Source organism: Capricornis sumatraensis, chromosome 16, assembly GCF_032405125.1.
Source record: "Capricornis sumatraensis isolate serow.1 chromosome 16, serow.2, whole genome shotgun sequence".
Taxonomy (NCBI): domain Eukaryota; kingdom Metazoa; phylum Chordata; class Mammalia; order Artiodactyla; family Bovidae; genus Capricornis; species Capricornis sumatraensis.
The window spans coordinates 23,927,920-23,955,646 of record NC_091084.1 but is presented as its reverse complement, the minus strand read 5'-3'; the positions used below and the strand labels follow the sequence as shown (position 1 = coordinate 23,955,646).

At 42.8% G+C, this 27,727-nt stretch overlaps 1 protein-coding gene across 1 annotated transcript; it reads left to right on the top strand.

Moving 5' to 3' along the window:
• The first annotated feature begins 1,080 nt into the window (after positions 1 to 1,080).
• Positions 1,081 to 24,601, top strand: PPP2R1B (protein phosphatase 2 scaffold subunit Abeta). Its single transcript, XM_068988998.1, has 15 exons — positions 1,081 to 1,194; positions 2,059 to 2,149; positions 2,582 to 2,682; positions 5,841 to 6,073; positions 6,364 to 6,511; positions 10,972 to 11,127; positions 11,792 to 11,906; positions 12,328 to 12,398; positions 12,747 to 12,881; positions 13,602 to 13,775; positions 16,744 to 16,804; positions 20,794 to 20,948; positions 21,309 to 21,451; positions 21,841 to 21,932; positions 22,339 to 24,601. The coding sequence occupies exons 1-15, from the start codon at positions 1,081 to 1,083 to the stop codon at positions 22,353 to 22,355; spliced, it is 1,806 nt and encodes a 601-aa protein (XP_068845099.1). The 3' UTR covers positions 22,356 to 24,601.
• The last annotated feature ends 3,126 nt before the right edge of the window (positions 24,602 to 27,727 follow it).

Here is a 27,727-nt window from a genome sequence, read left to right as displayed (position 1 = left end):
TGATAATTTTCCTTTTTTATTCATCAGACACATAAAATTACCATTTCAGAGCTTGTGATCACCACAGGTAGCTATCACTCTAAGCCGCTTATAGTCCAAAACAGAAAAAGACAGGACATTCTAGTTATTCCGTGCTGCCTGCACAAGGGTAAATGGAAACTTCCTACTAAACTTTGCAAGAACTCTCATATCTTCGGACCACCTCCCACCACTGCCTTTGAGGACTCTTGGAGTTCTAGAGAGGTCAGGTTAGCCTTTCTTGGACAAGCAAAGTAGCCGCTTCACCCAATTTGGAAGGATTAAAGCTTGTCCTAGTTTTGCTTGATTGTTGTACTTCTAGCATGCTAAAGACCTAAAAAATAAGAGAAAGAAAATACAACAGAAGGCAGCATTCCAGTAGCAAACTGAAAAGAAACACAACAACAAGAGAGCAGCATGTTTTTAACAGCTTGCATGGAGAAAGCGGAAAAAATATTGACTGGGGAGTTTGGATAGCACTGTTCATTTTCTCTCACCGCCCGCGGTATTTGTCTTACGGAGCAGGAGCCAGATACAATTCTGGCGCACAGGCCGGAGGAAGGGGTGGAGGGGTTCTGTGGAAGCTTGTGGAAGCCTGAGGATATAGCGGGGGAAATTAGGGCTGGAGACCCAGATGGCTCCGGGCCAGGATGAAGTCGGGGGAGGGAGGCGCTAAGTCTTTTTTCCTCCTGGCCTCGAGCATCTTCTTGGTCCCCTGAGTCCTAAGAGGGCACAGCACACGTCACTCAGGTAGGTTTCCGACGCCTTCAGATCAGCACGAGCAGGATGAATCCCTGCCCCTATTTCTTTCTCCTGGGAAAAGGACACGGGGGCTCCTTTCGCCTTCTAAGCCCACCTGTGTTTTGGAGTTCAGACCTACAGCTCCGGAAAAGGGGACCGGGCGGGGGTCCCCACCTGCTCTGCAGGCACTCAGTTCCCGGACTCCCGCTCCCGCCGAGCCGTGGCCTTAGCCCCGCCTATCAGGGCGCGGGGCGGGGCCAGGGCGCGGGGCGGGGCCAGGGCGCTCAGCGGGAGGCGGTAACCCGGCGAAGGAGGAAGAACATGGCGGGTGCGGCGGGGCCTGCCACCGGCTCGGGGGCCGCCGGCGGAGATGGAGACGATTCGCTCTACCCCATCGCGGTCTTAATCGACGAGCTTCGCAATGAGGACGTGCAGGTATTGGAGTCGCGCCCGGCAGCGGACGCGGGCTTGGCTGGGCGCGTGGGAGGGAAGGGGGCCAGCCGGCCCCCGAGGTTGGGGGAGGCCCGGGGATTGAAAGCCGGGACTCTGAGCGGAAACTTGACGGAGAGGAGAGGAGAGACCCATGAGGGACCCATGAGGACCCGGCGGCCCCGGAGCCTGCCCCGCATGCCTTGTTCTGACCCGCTGAGGCGGCGGCCCGGCGTCCCACCTGGTCCTGGGTGCTTGTGGGGGAACCGGCTTGCCGCCCGGGCGCCCTTTCTGGGCCTGGCGGTGAGGACGCCGCGTCCAGCCCGGGGCTGGCAGCGCCCGTAGCGGGGCGAGCGGGAGGCGGGCGGCGCGGGGCCGCGAGGGGCTGCGGGACGCCGAGGCGCCCTGTGAAATGCAGGGGAATGACTGCCTTCCTCGCGGCCTACTGGAAACTGGCCCGGCTTGAGTGGAAATTAGAAATTAGGTGGGGTGGCTAAAGTAACCGAGGCGGGATGTCAGCTCTGATGGAACTTTTCTTTGAAAAGCCTGGGGTGGTACTCAGCCATCTCACCTGCTTTACCACTGCTACAGTTCTCTCTTTAAAATTGTCTCGCTTTTCCAGATATTGTATTTTCTTTCATTTCTTTAATGGGCCCGTCAGAGGGTTTCTCCTGAGAAATCTTACTTTAGCTAAAGAAGGCGTGTTCCCTTGTTTTTGAGGTTCCTCATAGAATAAAGTGTAAATCAAAGGTTTTTTTCTCTTCTTATATGTATGCCATTACCTCACCTGTTTTCAGCTACTCTCTTTTGGTCTAAATCACAAGTGCTTCTTTACTTCATTCTTCTTTCTACCTTTTTTTTGTTTTAAAGCTCCGTCTCAATAGTATTAAGAAATTATCAACAATTGCTCTAGCGCTTGGAGTAGAAAGGACACGAACTGAACTGCTGCCATTTCTTACAGGTATGTGACTCTTTGAGGAAAGGCCTGGGCATTTCTGTTTTCCAATGGCTTTCAAAACTTGGACTGTTTCGAATTTGTTGCCCATAGTATTAGTAAGTACTAAACTGAGCCTGTTGTTTCTACTGTGAAGAAACAGGGCAGAGCATACATTGTAATGTTGTGGCCGGACATATTCAGATATTAACTATTTGCCGGACATATTCAGATATTAACTATTTAGCTAATAGAAAAGTAATTGATGTGCAATTATGAATTTCTAGTTCCTTCTGTAAAACAAATCCATGAAGACACTTGATTGAGAAGGAGGAAAAGGTTGTTAGGATGGCGGCAGATCGTCTGCTTACATATGGAGTCTCTTCCTAGTTTTGTATGAGTGTCCAGCTTTGGGCCAGCTATCCTTGTTGATGAGTACTGGGTTCTTGTCATTTCCAGATACAATTTATGATGAAGATGAGGTACTGTTAGCTCTTGCTGAGCAGCTGGGGAATTTCACTGGCCTGGTGGGAGGTCCTGACTTTGCCCACTGTTTGCTGGTGAGTATATTCTGCCTGCTCTCCTTCTAGAACTTTTGCAGTATAAATAGTACATTGTTTGGTGATAGGCACAGTGCAGCATTTTTTTATGCAGGATCTTTTTAGGGATAGTCACAGTGTTAGCTATTGAGAGAACAAATAATGTAGGCATTTTGGACTCAACCTTTCTTATTTTTTCTGGTTGTGAATGTGGGAACTTTCTCTTTTCTGACTTGTTACTTTAGCAGTTAGGAGAAAAAGGACTGGATTGTTTCTGTTCATGATTTTTTTCCCTCTTATGGTGGAAATCTTAATTCTCATCTAACAATGCTGTGGCTTTGGAAATGTTTATTAGTTTTGTCTTTCATTTTAAGTGTAACTTTTGATTCTGACTTCCTTTGTGAATTTCATTTGAGAACCTTCTATATCAGTCACTGAAGTTACAATGTTCATGTTAAAGATGAGCATTGGGCTTTTGGGAGTGTAATAAGGCCTCTGTCCTTTTGTGTCAACAAGTAATTACTATGTGTTAGATGGAAACATTTGAAGCACATAAAAGAGAAAGGGATTAACCCAGGGTGATAGGGGAAGATCTCTTTGGGAGAGAATGTCTGAACTAGGGTGTGAAAGATGACTAGGAATTTGACAGCTGCGCAGGATGATGGGGTTGTATGCTTCAAGGCTTCAATATGGGCTCTATTATATTGCTGACTCTCATGACTTCTGTCTTTACCTCTGACCTTTCAATGGAGCTCCAGATATAGATATATGTAGAAAGATATAAATATCTGTGTTATATATATCTGCTATGGTTTTTCTACTTGGGTGTCAAACAGGCATTTCAAATTTAGTATGTCTAAAACAGAATGCAGTTTTTTCCCCAAAATGTATCCTAATTAGTTGTCCCATTGCAGTAAATGGCATCACCATCTACCCAGTTAGTTGCACAGCCAAAACCTGGAAGATATTCTTGAATCCATTTCCCCTCACTTCCCACATCAAATCCGTCAGTCACTCCTGTAGATTCTGCATGTATTCCAAATCAGTTCTCTTTCTTCCATCTCTACTACCACTTAGCTCATCTTTCCACTGGTCTTTCTAGACCACGTGGTCTTTTCTCTAGATTATTGCAGTAATCTAGTTGCTTTCCACTCATGCCTTCTGCCCACCACTCCAGTTCACTCTTCACCCAGAGATGGATCACTCACTCCCTTCCATGGTTCTTAGAAAATTCATAATTTCTACCTTAGTTTGAACCTTAGTTTATAAAATTTGCCCCTATGAGCCTATCTCATATTCCCTCTTAATAACCTCATTCCATTCACAATAGTCTTCCTTCTGTTCTTTGAATATACCAAGCTTACTGCCCTGGATAGTCCCTATAATAACATGTGTTTTTGAGCTTCCTGTGACTGGCTCCTTATCATTTAGATGCCAGCTTTAATGTGTCTCAGCAATGCCTTCCCTGGCCTCTCAACCTGAAATTTCTTCCCCACTCATCCCTTACCACATCATCCTTGTTTTTACCCCCTCTTTGACTGCACCACATAGCTTGTGGAATCTTAGTTCCCCACCCAGTGGTTGAACCCTGGTCCTCAGCAGTGAAAGCACAGAGTCCTAACCATTGGGCCACCAAGGAATTCCCCCTGTTCTCTTTACAGAGCATTCAACACCATCTAGTTATTGCGCTGATGAGTTGTTATCTTTCTCCATTAGAATATAAAACTGTATTCAATGTCCTGTGATAAAACGATAATGGAAAAGAATATATATGTATAACTGAATCAGTTTTCTGTGCAGCAGAAATTAACATTGTAAGACCACTGTACTTGAATAAGTAAATCTTTAAAAATTAAGAAAAGTCAAAAGACACCCCCCCTCCTAAAAGTAAACTAGCGCAAGGAAATCATGGCCTTATTTCTTCCCTCTCCTCAGTGCTAGAATTTAAAAGTAATTATCATTTTAAAAGAAAGAGTTTAGGAGCCTTGGAAGTGTGAAACTGGTTGATTGCAGTATAAAGTGTTGGTGCTAGAGTAGGCGGAAGTGGTGGTCCCAGGGCTGTGGGAAAAGGTCATGGAGAAATAGGCCAAGTTTTAATCAAGAGACAGGAGCTTGCTCTTCTGTAGTAGTGATAGAGATTATCAGTGATACTGCATGAGAGGAGGTCAGAGAAGGCAGTGGACAGAACATGAAAGGCCTTTGCTTTTAAGAAAACAGTATCTTTTCAGAGGGCTTCTGAAATTTCCCTTAGGAAAGCTGAGTACCTTGTATCAAATAATTTTTGAAATGTATTATGTAGACTCCCTTGTTTCCTTTGACTCATAATTCTGTTTCACTCTCCTGGTCAGTTCTACATGTGGCTTTTGTCTTTAACATTGGCACTTCATGCTGTATCCTGAATCTGCCCGGACCGAGTGCAAACCCAGAAGAGCAGCAGTTCAGAGGATCCGCCCTCTGTGCTTTTCCCTGTCTGTGCCCTGCTCACTCACTGATCCTAGTCAGGGCCAACCCCTTTGGTCTCTACTGTTTCTAAAGCTGCAGGCAAGGTTTCCTGCTGTCTCTGTACTTTTACCTTAATTGTTCTTTCATAACGTCCCACTCTGTGTCTGGCTCATGGAAAAATTCTGGGTGTATTCTGAGGAAAGTAATTTTGCACTCAGCCTTTAATAGTTTGGAAAAGTCAGTGGTGTGGAGTGGATTGACAGAGGTAGCTGCCACCTCCAGGAATGGTAGAATGATACTCCGGACGCCGTGCACTCGGTGTCCTGATGCGGGGTCCTCCTGTAATTGTGGTGCCCAGTGGTGGTCATGTTTCTGCACTCACTCTTGAGGAAGTACACATGGTTCTGTCGAATTTGGCTACACAGCCTTTAAATTGAGTGATTCAGTTCACAGTGGTATTAATATCGTGTCAGGTCTCTTCCACCATGTCATTCATAGACACCATCTGGGAATTGCCATCTGGGACAGGAAACCTTGGCTGTCCTATAGAAATCGTGTCTTCAGGTTGGACACAGCATATGCCATCACAGTGTGAACTGAGAGTAACTGTTTGGTGTGATGTAGCTAACATTCTGGTTGCTTGTCCCACCTCCTTTCAGTCACTTTAAAAGATGATAATCTGTATCTAACCTGATTGAGTAAGTTTTCTCTCTGGTTTTCCATTTTGGTCTGTCCAGCCTCCTCTGGAAAGCCTGGCAACTGTGGAAGAGACTGTGGTTCGAGACAAGGCTGTGGAGTCCCTGAGGCAGATCTCGCAGGAGCACACGCCAGTGGCTCTGGAGGCTCACTTCGTACCTCTGGTGAAACGCTTAGCGAGTGGGGATTGGTTCACCTCTCGCACATCCGCATGTGGTTTGTTCAGCGTTTGCTATCCCAGAGCTTCCATTGCTGTCAAAGGAGAAATTAGACAGTAAGATATGGTATTTTTTAGTTATTTGGGGTTATTGGGAGCTCACAGCTGACAGGATACACACTACCCTGTTACCAGTGAGTGGCTGGTATCAGGGTAGTCAGATCGATGACAACAGTTACCAGTGTCCAGGTGAAGGTACCAGTGGGTTTTCCTTTGTTACTTCTGTGAGTAGAAGTCTAATGCCTGATGTTTGTAGGAGAAAACCTCTGAAATTTCTGTATGTGTTGGGGGGATGCTTAATCAGTGGCATGTAACAGGAAATACCTTCATTATTTTATTTGCTGCAGGTACTTCCGTTCCTTGTGCTCAGACGACACACCAATGGTACGCCGTGCTGCTGCTTCCAAATTGGGTGAATTTGCAAAAGTTTTGGAATTAGACAGTGTGAAAAGTGAAATCGTTCCTTTGTTTACTAATCTAGCTTCAGATGAACAGGTAGGTTAACTCTTAGTAATTAAAGTACACAAATATGCTCTTACATTTGAAGAATTTCTTTGGATGTTTTGGTTCTCATGTTAGGATCATTTTTTTTTCAGAATTATTACTTAATTCTGGCCTGGCTAAAGTTTAAGATTACCCATCCCAGTGTCCTTATAGTTCTTTCTTAGCCAAACTGTGATTTCCTTTTTCATTTAGCATCTGTTGAAGGGGAGTTGAGGAATTGGGAGCCATAATTAGGAAGGAAGACCAAAGCCACATTAAAGAGTAGCTATATCTTTGGGTACTGCAGGCTGAGTTATTGTGGGACAGTAATGTTTCCTGGAATTTTGGCATTCAGGTAAACAAGCATAGCATGTATTGGGAAGGCTCTTTGACCCTCTGCATCCTCTCTATGAGTGTATGGGATAACTTTGTATGAGGGCAGTTATAAATCCAAGAATCTCCATCTCATCAGTGTAGAAATTAGCAATAATAATGGGTTTCCCTGGTGACTCAGTGCTAGTAAAGAATCCATCTGCCAATGCAGGAGACGCGGGTTCAATCCTTGGTTTGGGAAGATCCTCTGGAGAAGGAAATGGCAACCCCCTTCAGTGTTCATTCTTGCCTGGGAAATCTCACTGGAGAGGAGACTGGCAGGCTGCAGTCCATGGGGTGGCAAAAGAGTCAGACATGACTTAGCGACTAAATAACAACAAAAAGCAATAATAATACGCTAGTAAGCACCCAAATGAATCTCTTTCAGCCTGGTTAAGTGGTTTACATATGTGAAGTAATTCAGCCCTTACAACAGCCCCATGAGGTCATTACTTCCATTTTACATATTTGGAAACAGGCACAGGAAATTGGAGCAAGTTGCTCATGGTTGCATAGTGAGCAGTGTTGGAGTGCAGACTTGAGTCTAGGCAGCTTAGCTCCAGAGTTGTGACCTTCATTGCTGAGCTGTAGTGCTCTTCTTATGGTGCTTTGGAGAATCAGCCCCCTGAGTTCCTGGACTCTAGAAGAACAGTTTACCTAGTTCTGCCCTCGGATCACTGTATGTGTACAGGATCCAGAGCAGCAGATACATACCTTGAGTCTCATGTTCAGATTCTAGATCTGAAGATGATAAATCTTTCAAAATAATTTTTTAAATTTGCTAAAATAATATATACAAAGCAGTACAAAGTGAATATGCATCTTAAGTAATACAAGGCATGTTATCCTGTAACTTTCGTCTATGAAAGGATACAGAACTTTGATAGCCATTATCCAGGAAGCCCAGCATGATCTGCCTCCCAAACACACTCCCCTCCCAGTTCCTACTCCCTACCCCCTTAAGACTGTAACACTGTATCTTGATTTTTGTGGTAACCACCTCCTTACTTTTCTTTGCATTTTTACTATTCATAAAGTATGGTTTAAAACAACACTATCTAACAGAAATACAACGTAAGCTACCTGTTAATTTGAAGTTTCACAGTAGCCATAGTTTAAAAAGTGAAAAGCAGGTGAAGTTGATTTTAGTAATGTCTTTTATTAACCCAGTATATCCAGAGTAACTGCCACTAGAATGTGTGGCGCTAGTTGCGTTTCAGGCGCTCAGAAGTAGGGAGTAAGTAGGGTAATGATTGTCACACTGGAGAGGTGTAGACTCCTTATTTGAGATTTTGTTGATTACATTTCCCATGGTATAACTCGATGTTTTCTTTTGTCCTGCAAAATTGGTAGTTGAATCTAGAGTGGAGATTTGTGGATTTTTTCTGTAAAGGGCCCCATAGTAAATATTTGAGGCTTTGTGGACCAGACAGTCTCTGTTGTAACTACAGAGCTCTGCTGTTGTGTGTCACACACTGTCATATGCAGACTAACGGGCATGGTGCTGTTCCGGGAAAATTTTACTTACAGAAACTAGCTGCTTTCCATATTTGGCCAGTATTTGCCTCGGCCCTGATCTAGAGGCTTAATGAGAGCTGATTTGATATTTTGGGGGCAGTGAGATCACTTTGTTAGATGGAGGCTGCTTTTCATCAAGAGGCATGTCTTGTTGTGGTATTAACAGCAATGGATGCTGAAAGAATTATTTGTTTAGTTGTAACGTGTGTGTGTGTGTTCACTGTGACCACTGATAGAATTGCTGCTCCTTTCTTAGGCATTCACTGAGAAAGTATTTATTGAGAACATTCTATGAATCAGGCACTATTCTTCATGCTGGCTTTCAGTGTTAAATGAGGGACGGTGCTGTTGTGCCCTTTATATTTTAATGAAAGAAAGCACAATAAACAGATAAAATATTAGGGATCAAAACGATGATGGAGGGACTTCCCTGGTGGCTGGGAACCTGCCTTGTAATGCAGGGGACATAGATTTGATCCTTGGTCAAGGAACTAAGATCCAACATGCTTGGATCAGCTGTGGAGCAGCTAAGCCTTCCTGCCACAGCTGCTATGCCCTTATGCTACAACTAGAGAGTTGGTGCGCTGTATCAAAAGATCCTACATGCTGCAGCTAAGACCCCAGTGCAGCCAAATAAACGTAAAAACTGATGGGAATCGGATAGGGTACCATAGTGGCGGGGCGTGATTATAAGCATTCTTTTAGACTGGCCAGTCAGAGAACAGCCATGAAGAGGTGCCATAAACTGAAACCTGAACAGAAAAATGCCGGCGACACCCTTTCCACGTGTGTCAGAGCTCTAGGAAAAGAGAGTTCCAAGAGGAGAGGACATTTAGTGTATGTAAAGATCCTGTGCTTGGAGCATAGTGGGTGAAAAGGACTCTGATAAGAATTTGGATAAGATAATCGGCCACCCACTCCAGTATTCTGTCCTGGAGAATCCCATGGACTGTACAGTCTGTGGGGTTGCAAAGAGTTGGACACGACTGAGCGACTTTCACTTTTCAATCAGGGCCCAGATTGTGGGGGACCTTTAAACAGTGTGTTGCTTTGGGGTTTTCTTTTCTAGGTGTATGAGAACACACAAAGATTTTAATCAGGGATGTTATTTGATGTAACTTAAAATTTTAAGAGATTGTTCTGGCTTGTAGGTGGAAAACTAAATTGTAAGGTGAGGGGTGAGAATAGAAACACGAAGACAAGTTAGGCGACTTTTACAACAATCCTGACAAGAGACAGTGGTAAACTAGGGTGGAATGGTGAAGATGGAAAGAATCTGGTGATCGGTTTGGAGGTGGTCAGTAGAACTGTGATTGAATTGGAAGAAGGGAAGACGCATCAAGATTTCTTGATTTTACTTGAGAAATTGGGTGGATACTGCTGTCACTGCTAAGATGGAGAAGATTCTGGAAGGAGTAGCAGATACAGGGAAGAAAATCAGGAGTTGTGGGAGAAGAGTAGTTGATTAGTTGAAAAAGTATTGATGGGTGTGTGTATTTACATCGATGAAAGTAGCTCCTTGATTCAGCATAGTTTTTGGAATCTGAAAATAGGTGTATGACCAGTACCAAAGATAAAGTTCTGCCTTGTTTAGCCTGTTCATTTAGATAGGGTAGTGAGTATCTTGGGCGTGTAGTAGGTTATTGTTGATCTATAATTTTTAAAACATATAATATTTTGGAAAGCTGGAGGCACTGTTGCCTCTTGTGTGCTTGCGTGTGCACAGATACACACGTATAAGTATGTTACATACTTTTACAGTTTTTGACGTTTCATATGGGGACTCAGATGTTTATGTATTTTCACTTCCTACTAATATATTTATGATTCCCCAATCTGTAGTCTCAATTCCTGATTTTTCATTGATCTATCTATTTGTATATTACTACTTTTACAAAGGATATATAGATACTAGGTTGGTACTTGGCAGTTTACATTTGGGAAATTGAGTTCATTAATCCCTTAACTTTCTAATTTTTTCTGCTGGGTTTTCTAGGGTTGGCTATCTCAAAAGTTATTCTGTCCTTGATCATCAGCATTTAAATTTAATGTTTTTTAAAAATTACTTAAAATTTTTGTTTTTCTGTGTATTTTTCCGAGTCATTATCTCATGCCCAAACTCGCATTATTGCCATCCTAAACTGAGTGGTTTGAAAACTGAGCTTCCTAAGGAACTCCCTTACCCTTATCCCCTTTCTCTTCCTCTGTTCTGATCTTCTATAAACAACTGGTACAAGCATGGTTTTCATTTTTAATGCTCAGCTTCCTACTGTGAGGATTTAGAGACATCATTAAAATGTTCTTTTTTCACATAATCTTTACATTTTTACTTCATTTTCCTTACTAAAAATTCTGTATTCTAACCAACGTCGTTAACTTTGCTGTTCACTCAGAGAACAGTCATTTCTGCCTTTATGGCTTTGACATGCCTGCCATTTCAGCTGTTTCAAGACATAAAGACATGAACTGCTTATAATGTGTGTGTTTTTTTTAAGGACACCCAAGCACTACCACAACCACACACTGCCTCATGGCTCTCAGTAAATACTGTCTGACTAACAGAAAGGAATTTTGTTCATTAGGATTCAGTGCGCCTGCTAGCTGTGGAAGCCTGTGTCAGTATTGCCCAGTTACTGTCTCAGGATGACATTGAGGCTTTGGTGATGCCTACACTTCGACAAGCAGCAGAAGATAAATCTTGGCGAGTTCGCTATATGGTAGCTGACAAATTTTCAGAGGTAAAGTAGTGCACTGACATTTTTTTAAGTACTGAAAGGAAGAAAACCCTCAGAAACCCACAGATTTGCTGTCATAACCCAAAGTTTCTGAATTGGAAGTGCTTGAGGCAAAAATATACATAGACCTTCCTGGATTCATGATGGGGTTATGTCCTGAGAAACCCACTGCAGTTGAAAGTGCATTTAATGGACCTAACCTGCTGAACAGCATAGCTTAGCCTCGCCTACTTTAAACTTTTAAAGGACACTTACATTAGCCTACAGTTGGGCAGAATACTCTAACAGAAAACCTGTTTTATAATAAAATGTGGAATAGCTCATGTAATTTATTCAATACTGGTACTTAAAGTGAAAAACAGAGTGGTTTTAAGTGTATCGGTTGTTCCCCCTTGTGATTCCACGGCTGACGGGAAGCTCTGGGCTCCCCACTCTGCCCAGCATCACAGGGGGTGGTGCTACATAGCACTAGCCCAGGAAAGGATCAAAATTCAAAACATGAAATTTGGTTTCTAGTCAACGTGTATTGCTTTCACAACATCCTAAAGTTGAAGAATCTTAAGTTGAACAATCATAAGTTGGAGACTGTCTGTACTTGACGATTGCATTGTGCTTGTTAAGTTGTTTTGATTAGAGTGCATTAAAACCTGTACAAATTCTTTTATAGCTCCAGAAAGCTGTGGGTCCCAAAATCACCCTAAATGACCTCATCCCCGCCTTTCAGAACCTACTCAAAGACTGTGAAGCTGAAGTCCGAGCAGCTGCTGCCCATAAAGTAAAAGGTTAAGGTGTCAGTTTATGTTGTAACTGGATCACTTGGGTGCATTTTTTTATGTCAGTGAATTTTGTATTTATTTTTTTTGGTCTTAGATTATGTTTTCAGATAAATAGTGATGATTTTAATGTGTTGAAATGTTAACATTGTCACATAAAGCTACTCCCTTATATATTTAAAAGCAAATAACTTCTGTTTAAAAAAAAAGTATCCAATCCAGATTGGATTGGTTTGGTACACAGTGGCATATAGATTGACCAAAAGGTGCATTTAAAAGCAGCCATTTTTCTTCCTTGGAACTTATTTGCTTAAACATATGATTTGATTTAACTTGAAACTTGATAAATCTGGTTAAATTTCTTCATTTGGCTCCTTGTAAATGGCTCTACATAAGCATTTTTTTTTTTCTTTTTCTTTGTATATTTTAGAACTTTGTGAGAACTTGCCTATGGAAGGTAGAGAGACCATAATTATGAATCAAATTCTGCCTTATATAAAGGTAAACCTAACTTTATTTTTTGTTTCACTTTGCCCTGTGTGAAGGTAAACCTGACCTCAATTTTTGTTTGTATTACCTTAAAGCTCTTTGAATTTAAACGTGGACCAGGGATGAATGGGACAGTTATATTAATGTTTGACACTGTTATTTATTACTTATTAATATTTTGTAAGTACAAAATGCTCTTTTTTGCATAGGTTTATTTTATCTGACAGATGGTCTGAGGAAACTATTGACTAATCAGTATTGAAAGAGCACTGTCTTTTAAAATTCCTTGAGAAGTCATTTGGAAGTTTTCTGTTGTCTTGCAAAAAAAACTAAAGGCTTTTAATTTTGACTTTATTCTAGGAATTAGTGTCTGACACAAATCAACATGTCAAGTCGGCTCTAGCTTCTGTAATTATGGGGTTGTCCACCATTTTGGGCAAAGAGAATACTATTGAACATCTTCTACCTCTCTTTTTAGCTCAGTTAAAGGATGAGGTGAGTCTGGCTGTAAATTTTGTTGTCTTTTGATAGTCGGTGATTTGGTTTGGTTTTTGTTTGGGGTGTCACTGAAAAAGTAACTTATTTTAAACCACTGATGGCATTTGGGCACAGAGTTACAAGTTCCCGAGAAAATGGGCCACTGATACAGACGTAAAAATGGCTGTCCATCTTCTCTAATTCCTGATTATATTCATTGTTTTTTTCTTATCTTTAAACTTAATGGATCTTTATTTGAAAAGTTTCATTTAAATTTAGATATAATATTATAAAAATTATCTTGTTTGCCAGGTGTGATCATCAGTGCTTTGCATGTGTTATCATTATGTGTAATTTTCACACCAATCTTATTTTTGAGGGTTGGTCTTACTATTATTCCCATTTTACAGATGAAGAAGGTGAGGCACAGATGTAAAATAAGCCACCTGAAGTTTCAGCTGTGGTCGATATGGGATTTGAATACATGTAATTTGATTTCATAGCTTATGTGCTCTTTACATTTTATAGACTTTTCATTGAGAGTTTTAAGTCAATTAAATTTTGCACTTTGAATTATTTGTGTACTCAGTATTAAGTATTTCTTCCAAGACAATAGCTTTTTCATCCACGTCAACACTTTCGCATTTTAAAATGTATTTGCTCATCATGGTGGTAGGAGAATATTGATCAGAGAACTTGATCTTTATATGTGCTCTTTTGGGTCTTGTGTATTTGCAGTGTCCTGAAGTTCGTTTGAACATCATCTCCAATTTGGACTGTGTAAATGAAGTGATTGGGATCCAGCAGCTCTCCCAGTCACTCCTCCCTGCCATAGTGGAGCTGGCTGAAGATGCCAAATGGAGGGTCCGGCTGGCCATCATCGAGTATATGCCACTGTTGGCGGGCCAGCTGGTGAGTGTGGGCGCTCTTGTGAGCTGAAGGATAGCATCACATAGTGGAGCAGACTCCCCAGGGCCAGCAGGAGGCCCACATGGCTCTTGCGGTTATGTTCATTTAGAGGCATGAGAAAGTATGGTCTCTGTCAGTTGCCTGTAGAGTGGTTTTCATTTTCATCAGTGCATTTGCATCTAACAAAAATGTATTATAAAAACACATTTCACCTCCCCACCATCTGAAAGCAAAGCCACAGAAGAATATATAATTTCTTGATACATGTCACATAGATTTTGTGATACTTAATGACTCTGTGACTTAAGGAATATTTATCTGAGAAGAAAGGGGAGTATGGTTTCGAGATTTGACTTTTGCTCAGGGAAGCTTCCCTCTCTGCCTATACTCTGAGCAAATGTCTCTGGTTACCACTTTTCTTGCATTCTGGTTAAAGGGAGTTGAGGACTCCCTGTATGAAAAAGGAGTGTTGAAGTTTGTAATGCTAATATTTTGGCCAGAGTTTGTATTATCACATTATCTGTTACTGTTTGAGATTTATGAATAGTTTTATTGATAACAAGTTAATTAAAATTTCAGTGCTGGGTTTTATAGTCACATCCTTTCCTTTCTTTTATAGCAGGTACCCTAGTCAGTTCCGAGTTTGATGTGATGTGCCCTCATCATGGTGGCTGCACTTTACTATTAACTGTTAAAATCTAGATGAGGAGATAGACAACTGATCTCTTTTTGGGCAGGGCTGTGTTCAGTGTTTTATTTCCAGGGCCTCCCATAGTGCCTGGCATTAATCAGGCACTTAACATTTGTTGATTGTTGAGAGAAATGAATACTTCACTAGTTTTTGAGAAAGCTCACAATGTGTCAGTTTATAGCCAGTATTACTGCAATTTGTTTCGCCTCTTTTACTTTTATTCCTTTCATATCATAGCATATGAGATTTATTTTTTCTTTTCTTGGACTACTGAATTTATGTTGTTATTTTGGTGTACTTAGTTTATGAAATTTGTGCATGTCTGTGGGATCATGTTTTATAAAACTTGAAGTGTCCCATTCTCCATAATAGGTGCCAGAGATAGCAGTGTACTGGTTTCCCCACTGTCTGAAAGTAGAGCATCCCTAAGAGCGCTTTTGCAAGCTTAAGATGGTGTAAAGCAAAGAAGCAGTTACCTTAGGACACATCCTGCTAACAGATACATGAAATAGATCTAGAGAAAGCACAGATGCCCACAGACACAGTTTGGAGCAGTGGCGGCCTGATGCTGAAATGAGATGTTGAGTGTAGTGCTCAGGGAGGGAGCTTGGCTGTGCCACGCTTGCTGCTGCCTGTCTAAGGGTTCATTGGCTTCTTGCAAAATGAACACTGAACACTGTTTTCACTTTTTTTCATTAAAGGAGAAATCCAATTTAGATTTCTTTCAGTTAGTGAAGACATGTACTCTTTTACAGCTCTTTTGTAAAAGTGAAGTGATATAAAGTGAACTTTCAAAAAGTAGAGGATACCTAATGGGGTCAGACAAAGTCATCCGGTCAGTTTTCTCCCCCACTGTTGTTGCTCTTCAGTTGCTAAGTCGTGTCCGACTCTTTGTGGCCACGGACTGCAGCACGCCAGGCTCCCATGTCCTCCACTGTCTCCCAGAGTTGTTCTGCCATTCCCAAGTACTGAGTGTCATCTTCTGTTCTTAAGTGTTGGCTATCATGACTCAGAGTGGAAAGCAGCAGTGGTTAACTGGTTTGCTGAAGGTTGAAGTAACTGTCTAGAGGGGAGGGTGAATTTCAGTACCATTTCTTTTAACCTCTGTTCCTTGGAAACAAACACTTGGTGACTTTGCTTCATGCTTGCCTAGCAGGGGTGGCATGCATCAGTCAGAAGTGTTTTGTTATACAGCTTCAACATCTGTTAGTATTATGTATTTTATTCTTTAAAAAAAAATCCATAAAGACTTTTATTTCAGGTAGTCAATTTATAAAATTCCTTCAAGACTTTATGTATGGCCTGATTCATGGACCATAGTGAGTAAATATAAGGCTAAATCACAAGAATCAGGAAATAAAAGTTAATTAGGACTCAGAGAAATCCATGACCTGAAATGAAAAATAAATCTTTGAGAGCAGACATGGTAATCCAAGTGTATGCTAAAGCCTGTTCATAACCTGTTATTATGAAGCCATTTTATTATATTTTGAAAGCACTTGTATAACATTTCTTTATTTAAAATATATGGTCACTGGTCAGAAACTTCTTAGGTTCCAAAGAAGCTGAAGAGTGTGAACATGTAGGCATCAAGAGAGAGGTGCGGGGAAAGCCATCTCCCAGACGATGTGAAGTCCACGGTGCTGGGTCTGTGTAAACCAGCTTAAGGAGCTCGTTCGTGGCCTATGCTGGTTTGGCCACCGGTGATGGGGAGACCTGGGATGGGTCTGCCTCACCTGTAGTCCTGTGTCTGCTTATTCTCTCTCTGCTTTCTCCCGTGGATCCCGGGGTGCTCTCTGTAATTGGGGAGGAGTCTCTTTCTTGATGTCAAGTTCTTTATCTTTAAGGATTTATTAAGATATTAACCAAAAAAAAAGAGATACTAACCAAAGAGGGAAAAATTTGAGAATTATTAGTATTTCTGACTGGTATTTTCCTGATGGTTCATTTTCACAGATATTCCGTGGAGATCTTTTGGCAGACTGTCCATTCTGCATTCTTTCTGCAGTGTAGTGTCTGGTTCCAGGCCACTCTCTTCTCTCCCACTTAGCAGTCCCTGGGCCATCTCATTTACCTTTTCTTTATGATTTCTATCCAATAAAGTAGTTTTATAGATTGTAAATCAGACCTCATGGTATTATTTTTTCTGGCTGGTCCATGAATTCAGCTTATTTGGAAATAAGTGATTTTTCAGCTTTCAGGTCACTTTGGTGTAATATAATTAGACCTTGATTTTTAAACTTTGGAGACATGTATTAATGGAATCTTCTGTATCCATAGGGTGTGGAATTCTTTGATGAAAAGCTGAATTCTTTATGTATGGCCTGGCTTGTGGACCATGGTAAGTAAATAAGTTAATGGGAGTCCTGTGTTTTTGCAAACATCCCGTTTTGTTTGTGTATTTCCTTTTCAGAAAGGAACCCTAGTCTGACCATATTTTGTTTTACCAGTGTAGGGATGAAGACAGACTTCCATTAAAGTCCAATTAGCTTGTTCTGATCAAAAGTTTGACATTTCTGTTTTCTACCAATTTTTCTACCTTAAACTTTATTTTCTTCATTGAACAATCTCTTTGTTCTATTTCTCACTCTTTCCCTTACATTATTTTTAAACTTTCTCTTTCATACATGTACTCACTCCTTTCTTATCCAGAGGTCTTCTGTTCCACCATCTTTTGCCATCTTTGTGTCTTCAGCCATTGTAGACTGAGGTGGACAGGGATTGGAATCAGAAGAAAGACCTGGGGGAAGAAATGGCTCGTGGGCTCCTTTGAGGTGACATAGAGAAGCAGGTGTGCAGTGGTGCAGCACAGGTGTCAGGGCATGGAAGGAAGACACCGCATGTCACCTGGGATAGAGAGGGCCCCAGTTTCTGGTTTGGGTGAGAGGCTCGCTGTCTTTTCTGTGCATTTACAGCATAACTCATTTCAGCAATCAGAGACTCTTTTTCCTCTAGTGCCACATACTGTGTTACAAAAAAAAGCTGAAACTGCTGCTTATCAAAATACACAGTTGATGTTTTATATAAAACTGCTTTATGTGTTCACTTGTTAGCAGTTGACTTTTGAACAAGGTTTCAGGTCTGGATGTCTGTGCTTGTCTGCTGGGCAGCGATGGGTCAGAGAGGGCCTCTCTGTACCAGTGAGGTCCAGTGTTAGCCTCCTGTCCAGACCTGGCAGCTTCCATGTGGTCTGAGATCTGTGCAGATGAGGGCCCTGAGGACTTACAATGTCTTGTGAGCTTTGGTTCCATATTTTGGTGATTATGATGGGTATCTTGCTTCAGTTCCACAGCACCTTAGTATATACTTTAGCATATCTCTGAGGGTGTCTCTGAGACCCTCCTTTGGGAGTAGTGGGGATATTGTGTCTGCTTCTGCAGCTAGGTGGTTTTAAGGGTCAAAACAAACAAACGAAAAGAAAAAACCCAGCTCTCCTGAGTGATTTAAAAGAATACCTCCAGCGTAAAGCACAGGACTTGGTGTAGTGGGTGTTAAATAACTGTGCTGAACTGAAGCTGAATCAGTGGACAGAAATGCTAACGTCCCGGATGAAGCATCACACATTGCAAGATGTCAATCCTTGCCAAACTGATTTTTTTTGAAGAAAGTGAAAGTGAAGTTGCTCAGTCACGTCCGACTCTTTGCGACTCCATGGACTGTAGCCTACTAGACTCCTCTGTCCATGGAATTTTCCAGGCAAGACTACTGGAGTGGGTTGCCAGTTGGATCATATGGTTAAAAAAGTGAAGAGGAGAGGTGCAAAAAATGTAAATTTCTTAAAGACATGTAAATGTAGATAATCTCATTGTTTTCAAACTAGATTGCAAAGATTTTATTTCTCTTTTTCTTGTCCTCTAAAGTTGTCTCTGTATGGCTTCATTTTTTTTCTTCTTAAACGAAACTAGGGTTTGGTGAAATCATGGGAAAGATAATCTCTTTTTAGAAATAAAGTGTTCATATTATTTCTGATTAATATTAATGTTAGTGAGTCCCAGCAGATTGGTCCATACTTTCTTTGAAAGCTAGTATTCTACACTTAATTTTGAGATACTTTTAAAATCCTGTTGTTCCACAAATAATTGAATTCCTGACATCTTTTCTATATAGAATTCACCCATCAATGCAGGTTAATTAATGCTTTTTTTTTTCTCTGATTTTTTGTCTTCCGGTTTAGGAGCAGAAGAGACCCTTGTGTCTTTTTCTGCAGCAGCATACTTAAGTGGCCTTTGCAAGCATTCTTTGAACCAATGAAATGTCAGCTCTGAAATTGTTCGAGGTTTTGTTTTTGCATTTTAGATAACTGCCATGTAGTGATCAGTGATCTGTTCAATTTTTAGAAACTTTTTTTGCTTATTAAAGTACTAAGAGGATATTGTGAAAAAGTACAGAGAACTAGAAGCAAGACGGTATCACTTACCCTCTTTTCCCGTGGTTGAGTGGATAGTGTTGATCAGAGAGAGGAATTTAGAAGGGGAATTTATTTTTTATATGAGGAAGGAAAAAGTACCAAAGTTAGAAATACACCACATATACACCACATATAGAGTGTTTTAGAAATTCAGAGGAACACCAGCCAGACCCTGAGGGGAGAGGGAAGAAGGAGGAGGGAGAGAGACAAATCAAGCAGAGAGGAGAGGCAGAACCGTGGAGTGGTTTGTTTGCATTCTTTTCACAGCAAAACTGAGAGGAGCCAAGAACATAGTAGGCGTCTGGCCAAGCGGAGTTGAGTGCAGTTAAGGTCTGGGTCAAGGCCGAGCGCTAGTCTCTGGTTACTCTGGCAATGAGATCCCTTCCCTGTGGCAGTGGCATTAGGATGAGAAGAATCTCAAGCAAATAAACAACGAGGGGAGAAGACACAGATGGGAAGAAGTTGGTGGGGGACGGTGTGCTCAAAACAAAGACTGCTGGTGAAGGGAGGGAGTTTTTGTTAGAGTGGAACAGGTGACTTGAGCGTGTTCCTTCGAGAGTGCTGCTGAATATCCCTCCCAGGCTGCTTCTCCCACGCTCCGGTCAGGTTGCACGCTGCTAACAATCTAGCCTCTTGGCTCAGGTGTCTGGCCTGTGCTCACCAGTGGCGTCGCCTGAGAGACTCTGTGGCCTGGGAAGAACCGGCCGTTTCCTGGCTGGGAGCCGAGTGTCAGTCTTCTGGGCTCAGAGCTGTGGCCTGGGTGCCTGTCACTCCCAGCTGTCAGCTGGGAGCGTTGGGCGCCCCTGGAGGGAGGAGTAGAAGAAGGAGTCGGCACTGACCTTTCACTTGTTACCTAAGGCCAAACTTTGAGTGTATTGGGCGTGTAAGATGAAGCGTTGCCATACCTGTCTTTGTTGGCTGTTGTATGTAGTAACTAGTTGTTGAGAAGATGTGGCTCAGGCCTTTATTATCTAGATTTATGATGTCTTTGCTAAATGACCTTGTAGGGAATTACGATATTAAAGCAGGCACGTATATTCACAGAAGGAGTTTGACGTGTTGCCTCAACAGAAACATTTTTAAGGGGAGAAAAGGCAAGTCAGTCTAAGGTTTTTATTTGCTGTTGTGTAGACGAGGACAGTGGCCTCTGACTAGCCTCCTTGCTGCTGTTCTCAGCTGTTCTTGCTGCTGCTGAAATAATCTTGCTAAAATACCACATTGGTCATAGGGCCACATCTTTGCTTTAAAAACCCACCATTGGTTTCCTTACAGTCTAAATTTAGCTTTCATGAAGCTCGGTCTGACTCCACCCTAACTGTTCAACCTTACAGTCTCACAGATTCCAGTTTTTCCTTTGTGCCCTGGGTAGCTTTTTTTGTCCTTTCTAGGAATTCGTCCCCTCTTCTCTCCACTTACACAAACCCTCCATGATCTTTAAGGCCCAGTGCAAGGCCTGTGTTTCCCACAGCCTTCCCAGACCTCCCTGCTCTCTGTCCTCTAAACTCCTACGCCCTCAGGGTCCTTACTGTTGCATGCTTTATTATAATGTGTCCTAGACCCCATGACTTCTCAGAACGCATGATTTTTCATTTCTCTGCTTGAGTATGTGGTCTTTGGGGGCAAGTAACTTATGCGTTCTTTCTGTGACACATAGCACATAGTTGGCACTCATATTTGCTAATTAATGATGCCTGTAATGAGCTCCTTACTTCCCTTTTCCTTGGACATTTTGAAACTATAGTCAGACCACATCAGCATATTAGAAGTCATAGCTGAGCATGCTTGCCATCGCAGTCTGACTAAATTTGGAGTGTTTACAGTTTTATTTTTGGCCCACCTTTGACGATGGCGTAAGGAAAAGTAAACCAGGTTACGCTCGTGATGTGAGCAGCATGCCAAAATCTTCTTCACCTCTTCTGCAGTGTATGCCATCCGGGAAGCTGCCACCAATAACCTCATGAAACTAGTTCAGAAGTTTGGTACAGAGTGGGCCCAAAATACCATCGTTCCCAAAGTGTTAGTAATGGCGAATGATCCTAATTACCTGCATAGAATGACCACTTTATTCTGCATTAATGTAAGTATTACATAGCTGTTTGTTAAGCTCTGGTGTTAAACCAGTTATTCAGGACTATATTTCTGAATCCTGAATATGTTGTCCTCTGTTTGGACTATATTTCTTAATACTGATTAAGTTGGATATTTAGGAGATGAGAGAAAACTGTCAATTTTTCAATTGGTGTTAAACTCTACAGTCAAGTCAGTTTTGAATTCTGGTCTAATTCTGGGATTCTGTTCTACCTTGTATCTTTCATCACATGCTTACACTAGAAACATTTTCCTGGCGGCCAGTTACTTTCTTAGCTCTTGAGATTTGGGGATACTTTTTTTTAAAAAAAAGGTGTATTTTAATGTGCTGTCTTATTTCTTTCTCAAGGCACTGTCTGAAGCCTGTGGTCAGGAAATAACCACTAAGCAGATGCTGCCGATTGTATTGAAAATGGCAGGAGACCAAGTAGCAAATGTCCGTTTTAATGTGGCCAAATCTCTACAGAAAATTGGACCAATTCTAGATACTGAGTAAGATTTTTAATATTTTTTTTTAAAAAGTAGATTTAAGTTTTCACCCCATGCAGGCGGAAATAGCTATAATTAGATTTGGTGATTTTCACATTACCTAAGATGTGGGTTAGGTTAAAGAAAATAATAAAGTAATTCAATAACCAATTTTGAGGGTGTCTGCTTTATATTTAAGCTCTGTACATGTGTAGATCATTGTCCAAAGCTAATTCTGCAGAGACTTAGAGAAATTATTTAGTACTTGTCAAGTTAATATTATAGGTGTTTTAAAATATTAAAAAAATTTTAAACTGTGAAAATTACCATAGAGTATAATATATATTACGTACCATAAAGCATTTCTCTGGCTCAGAAGACTGCCTTTCACAAAGCATACTGTTGGATTTTAGTGCTTTGCAGGAGGAAGTTAAGCCAGTACTACAGAAGCTAGGCCAAGATGAAGACATGGATGTCAAGTATTTTGCACAGGAAGCCATAAGTGGTATGTCTGTTTCTGCCTTCCAGCTTTGGCTTGGGCTCACAGAATGTGAGTGGTGTTAAGTGGGCCAGGCGATGAACACCTGGGCTTGGGTGGGGGTGAGCTCCTGAAACACCGTCTCCTCTTCGAGTAGAACCTTCTTGACCCACCACCAGGCAGGCCATTTTCTCAATTCCATATCTAAGGGCTGGGTAGGGAAATGATTCTTACTGGTAAGAACAGTGTTTTGTTTGGATTTTAATCAGTTTTTCAAGTTTTAACTTTGGATTAGCCTGACAGTAAAGAAGCTGACCACTGTGAGAAGCTCTTAGTCTTGCGCTTTGGGATCATTGTTGCTGCGCTGAATATTCGCATACATAGTTCATGTACTTTCTGTACCACTAACTTGATTTTGTTTGGAATTTTCTAGTGCTTGCACTGGCATAACGTGGAACGAGGGGAAAGACTTTATTAAATTCTTGTCACAGATTTCTAGTCAATGTGTTCTTGAACTGGGTGGAGAGAAAAAAAATGGAAAACCTTCAAGACCTCATCCGAGCAAATGGCAGCAACTTACAAGAAATCAAATTTCAGTGACTTGATTCTTTCTAAAGATGAAATGGCATTGTTTTTCACTTGTCTTCCTTGTTGGGATAATTTAAACTGTTCTTATTGTTTGACCAATTTCTGATACTTGACACAGTCATTTCTTGACTGTCTCCTAATGATTTACTTAGCCCCGCCTGGGCTCCTGCATCGTCATCGTTTAATCAGGTCCCAGCCTCTTTGATATTCCACCAAGCCTGGACGGGCTTTGGACCCAGACGTGGAACAGAGTGATTCTTTGGATGTTTACATGTATCTGTGTGTCTCCATTCCAAAGTTAAATGTACATGGTTTAGAATAACTTATTTTATAAGCACTCCACTTGGGAGACACACTGAGATTTAACTGTAGTGAAAGCCACATTCTCCTGGATAATGATGGGCCGTGTCAGTGCCTCATGCGAAAGAGGAATGTGGATGCTCAGGGTTCATGTGTTGGTTGTTTTGGTTTTTATTTGCTCGATTGTGGCTGTAATCATGTCACTCAGAAACCTGAAATGCAGATGCATCTTGCTCCTAATGTGTCGTGTTGAAACCTAACTCCATTTCTGCAGCTCCCCACTGTGACTGCATTCAAAAATACTCCTCTTTCGCCCTGCTGAGATGCTTAGTGCCTCTGAATAAGCTGTGGTTCCCCTGTATGATTGTAGACTGCAGTTGCATTTCTAATGAGTAAAGGAACCAGTGGGACAACACTGAGGATTTCCTGTTCCTTACCTGTTTCTGCTTCCAACTGGGTGAACGTTTGGTTCTCGCTATATTGTACAGTAATAGCTTTCCAAACTGAAGGTTCATTATTTTTTTGGTATGGGTGATGCTGGAATCTTATCATTTGAAATGTTATTTTACTTTTACAGTAAAACCTCGTTAATTCCTCCTGGAATTGATAATGACTTAAAGCTGAAGGGTTTGCTGAAGCAAATTAATTGTATGTAAGGAAGCCTGATGTTTCTGAACTACTTAAACGCTCTTTAAAAAGCACCCTTTTCCCACTTGATATGCCTAGTTTCTAATCACTCTCATCAATTATATTAAAGTACCGTCCATGAGGATCTTTATCCGGCCACACCTTTATTTAGATACATTGAATTTGCTCTTTATACCTGATAGATATACACACATATTTAATGGAGGATTTACATATTTTTTCTTTTAAATTTATGAATATTTTTCACCAAATCAAACTTGCCCTGCCCTAATGACTTTCTAATTAATGAGGTTTTATTGTAGCTTATTCTTCTCTCAGTGCATCTTGCTGAGTCTGAGTCTTGCTGTAGTCTGCTTGTTTCAATTTTGGTTTTCAAATAGTTTCTTTCATTTATAGTCTCTTAAAGCCAGTGAGCCCTGTTCTGTTTTGTGAAGACACAAAGACTTCTAGGAAGCTTTGTACATTAAACCATTTCAGAAAACCAAGTTTGACCAAATATTTTAAAGTTTGTTTTACCTTAGAAAAGCAGAACATTTAAAATCAAATTTATCTGAGTGCATTTAAAACTGCCAAATGATAGTAATTTTCTGTTTTATTACTTCTGGGCTAAGGATTAAATATTTTCTTAGGCAAAAATCTTTTCTTTCCCTTAAGAAATCATTAATTATTATGCTGTAAACCATTTTTGTTTCATAGTTCTTTTTGTTTTTTTATTACCTGCAGTTAACGCTCCTCTTCATTGAATTTCATATTTGAGAGACTATTGTCTTGATTGAAACGAATTTACACAACCATTGCTTGCCTCTGGTTTGGGGGCAGACTCTTTACTGGCCTTGCGGCCCTCCTGGGGAGCACTGAAGATGCGGCACAGGGGAGACTGTGAGCCCTTTCTTTCTCAGGCTTGGGGCAGGGAGCTCAGCAGGGACCTGTGTTTTTGGGTCACCCTGTAGGGACTTCATTGTTTCTTCTGACTTCAACAATGGGGATCCACTTTGTTACTCTTCAGAGGAACTGATCTTTGGCCCATAACTTGTCCTTTTCTCCATGTGTTAGTTTTCTTGCCTTAATTTCGCAGGAATGTAAGCGCCAGGAGCTCTGTAAGGGCTGGGGTTATGTTTTGTCTTCTGCTGTATCTGTACCACCAGCATCTGGGTCAGTGTCTGGTGTACATAGTAGGTGCTCAATAAAAATGTGTTCAATGAATTTCTAAAACCTGTCTTCTGTTGTGTTGTGTGTGTGGAACAAGTCACCCAAGGCACCAGACTATTCTCATTCTCCTCTTGACACAATAAAAGTCTTATCAGGAGTGGAATTCACCTTAGTGTTGTGGGGTTTAACTTTCACAGGTTTAAGAGACAAGATCTTGTTTCTCTGTCTATGCTGTCATGAAGATACGAACCTGAAGTGCATTTGGTTTCGTAAGCATAAACAGGTTAATGTATGGTTTCCAACGTGACTGTTTCCAGTCATGTTGGCGCCCTCAGGTCACAGAAATAGCGCAGCTTGGCCACTGTGATTCTAGGCCCTGGGGGTCTTTGCTGGACAGCACGTCCTGAATCAACAGAGATGGCAGCCTGACCTTTGAGCAGTCTTCTCCAAGCGGCCAAGATACTGCGTGGACCTCCAGGGGAGTCAGACAGGTCATTCCTGACCCAGTGGTTGGGCTGTGGTAACCCTGGCTTGTTGGCAGTGTTGCTAATCGCTGTGTTGTCATGGAGTTAAAAATCTGGTTCTTCCCTGAGGAAATCACACTGGTCCCTTTGCCCTGGGATCCCAGGGCAGAGTGGCCCAGCAAGTTGGATGCTTGTCTCTCACCTTTCACTTAAATTCCTCTGACGCTTGTTTTTCCTTTCTGGCCTTCTGGTCTTAAAGCCTCCTTTCTAAGCACTGCCTGGTTACAGACTGGAGGGGGAAGGAGCGGTCACCTTGTTCTCTCCAGTTAACAATGAAGAGATTGTGGCGTGATGTTATGTAATTGCTTCTCTGGGATTCTCTCATACTCCTGTTTTCCGTCCAGGTCCGTGCTCGTCCTTCCTGTTCACTCACATGTCTCCAGTCTTTTTTTGTACCTAGAACAGTCTCACTATTCTGTTTGCCTCCACGAGGCTGCTTTTTCCAGGAAATTACATAATGTTCAGTTGAGATGGAATCTTTCTGAAGGATGAAGAGATTTTAATTACTCATTGGGTAGAAAAGCCAAGTCATTTCTTTCTTCAGCGTTGTTGTCTTAAATTGATGTCATCAGTTTTGCAAGGAGCCAAGTCTCTCCTGTCTGGCTGGGCTTCTGTAGGCTGTCAGTGACCCAGAGGTGAGGGAGTACCCGGCTGGCACCGTAGGCCCAGTGGGGTGGCACTTCCCGTGGCCCTTGAGGAAAAGGCACCTTCAGTCAGGTGCAGGGGTGGACCAGCTCCGTGCCTGGAGGCCTGTGCGCGTCCCGGTTGCAGGGCTGGCACACCTGAGGGCCCTGGTGAGGCGCAGGGGAGCTCCCGGGGACGCGGCCTGGTGGGGTCCGTTACCGTCTGCTGTCTGTGTCTCTAGCGGTGGCCCAAAGGCTGAGGAAGCTAGATTTTCCTGTGAAGGACAGTGAAGAGCCCAGCGCCCCTGGGGCTGACAGGAACCACTTTCTGAGACCCAGAGGGCCTGGAGAGGACACGGGGAAGGTAAGCGCCCTCACGCCGCGGGCCCGGGCCCCTCCGTCACCTGGGCTGAGGTGTGGGTGGAGGGCAGCCGGCGGCCTGGGGCTGCTGCCGGAGGCGGCGAAGCCAGAGCTTTGAGCTCTCTCCCTGAGAGGACAGCGGAGTTCCGGGGACGAGGGAAGTCTGCTTTTATATATATTACATATATTGTTTGACCTTCATTCTGGGAATGCCTTCTGAAGGGTGGGGTGGGCTTGCCAGCACCCTGCCACCCCGCCCCCGACGCAGAGGAGAGAGGTGGTTTGGTAAAGGGTTGCTTATTGAAGCAGGCTATTTCTGCATACCTCCCAGAAGAGACTGTTCTTACTTGCTACAATTCATCTCAAGTAGTCACTTCCATTCGAGGAAAAAACCATTTACCATTTTACTGGGTAATAGCCTGAATGTTTTACTAGGCACTGCCCCCCGCCCCCGCCCCACCCCGCCCCTTGACACCACTCTGAAGGACATGTGCCAAGTTCAAGTTCAGCGAAGTTGGGGCCAGCCAGTGCCCTGGGGCTCTTTGTTCGGAGGGTGGCGTATGACTCACAGGCTCCTTCAGAAAAGCAGCGCAGAGGGGCTGGTTGCCGCGTGCTGATGCCAGGCTGCATTAGTTTATTGGGAAGGTGATGGTATTTTGTACCCACTCCAGTGCGTTTGCTTGGTGACAGTTCTAACATCAAAACATTTGTCTTAGAAATCTTTATGCCCTTTCCTTCATGTTTTGTGAACTGGGGCCCTGAGAATCTTCTGCTCTGGCCAGGCCCTGAGCTGCAGCCTTATGTTCGAACGTTCTCCCCTTCGTGCCCTGTGCTCCGCTCTCCCAGGGCCGGCAGCTCAGCTCTCCCTGCAGTGACTGCCTCCGCCCCGGAGGAAGGGCTGGGGTGACAGCACCCTCAGCCTCAGCAGCCTTTGGTCCTTGCCTCTGTTTCACTGAACTTGGCCTCAGGGAAAATACCACGTCTGAACAACAGTTTCGCATTTTTAAGCCTAAGCCACAGACTTCCTTGGGAAGTCCTACACATTCAGTCAGGGGCCACTGACTGTGCCATTAAATGCATGGTTTGCCTGAGATCTGCTCGAGGACTAGTTGAGATGACCCCTCTGTGGCAGACTTGCGGTCTGGAGGCGGCCCTGATGGCCACAAGCTGGGGAAACAGCATCTGCTGCCATGTCCTGAACCCCGAAACTTGGTAACTGTAGACAGCTTGTCAGGCTCCCAGCAAAATCTCCCTTCGTCCTCGCAGCAGCCTTGTGTGGTGGGTGCTGGTGGCTCTGTTTCTCGGGCCGAGAACCTCCCCCCCAACCCTGTCCTGTCTACCGGGGCCTCTTTTCCAGCACCCGGAGGCCCAGCTGTGCTCGGCTTCTGAGGCTACAAATCACTCAGCCCGGTAAAACCCCTTGTCCTGACTCAGGGAGCCTTCCCTGAGTCTGTTTGACTTAAGGAAAAGGACTCGGAGTGAGATGGAAAAGGAATTGGCTGTTGCCAGGCAAGAGCCCTGTGTGTCAGGGGCCAGCAGCCAAGTGAGTGATCCAGGAAGTCATCCAGTTGCAAACCAGAAATTGTTCTTAACCCCTCACTCACTGTCGGCGGCGTGTAGCAGATTGGCC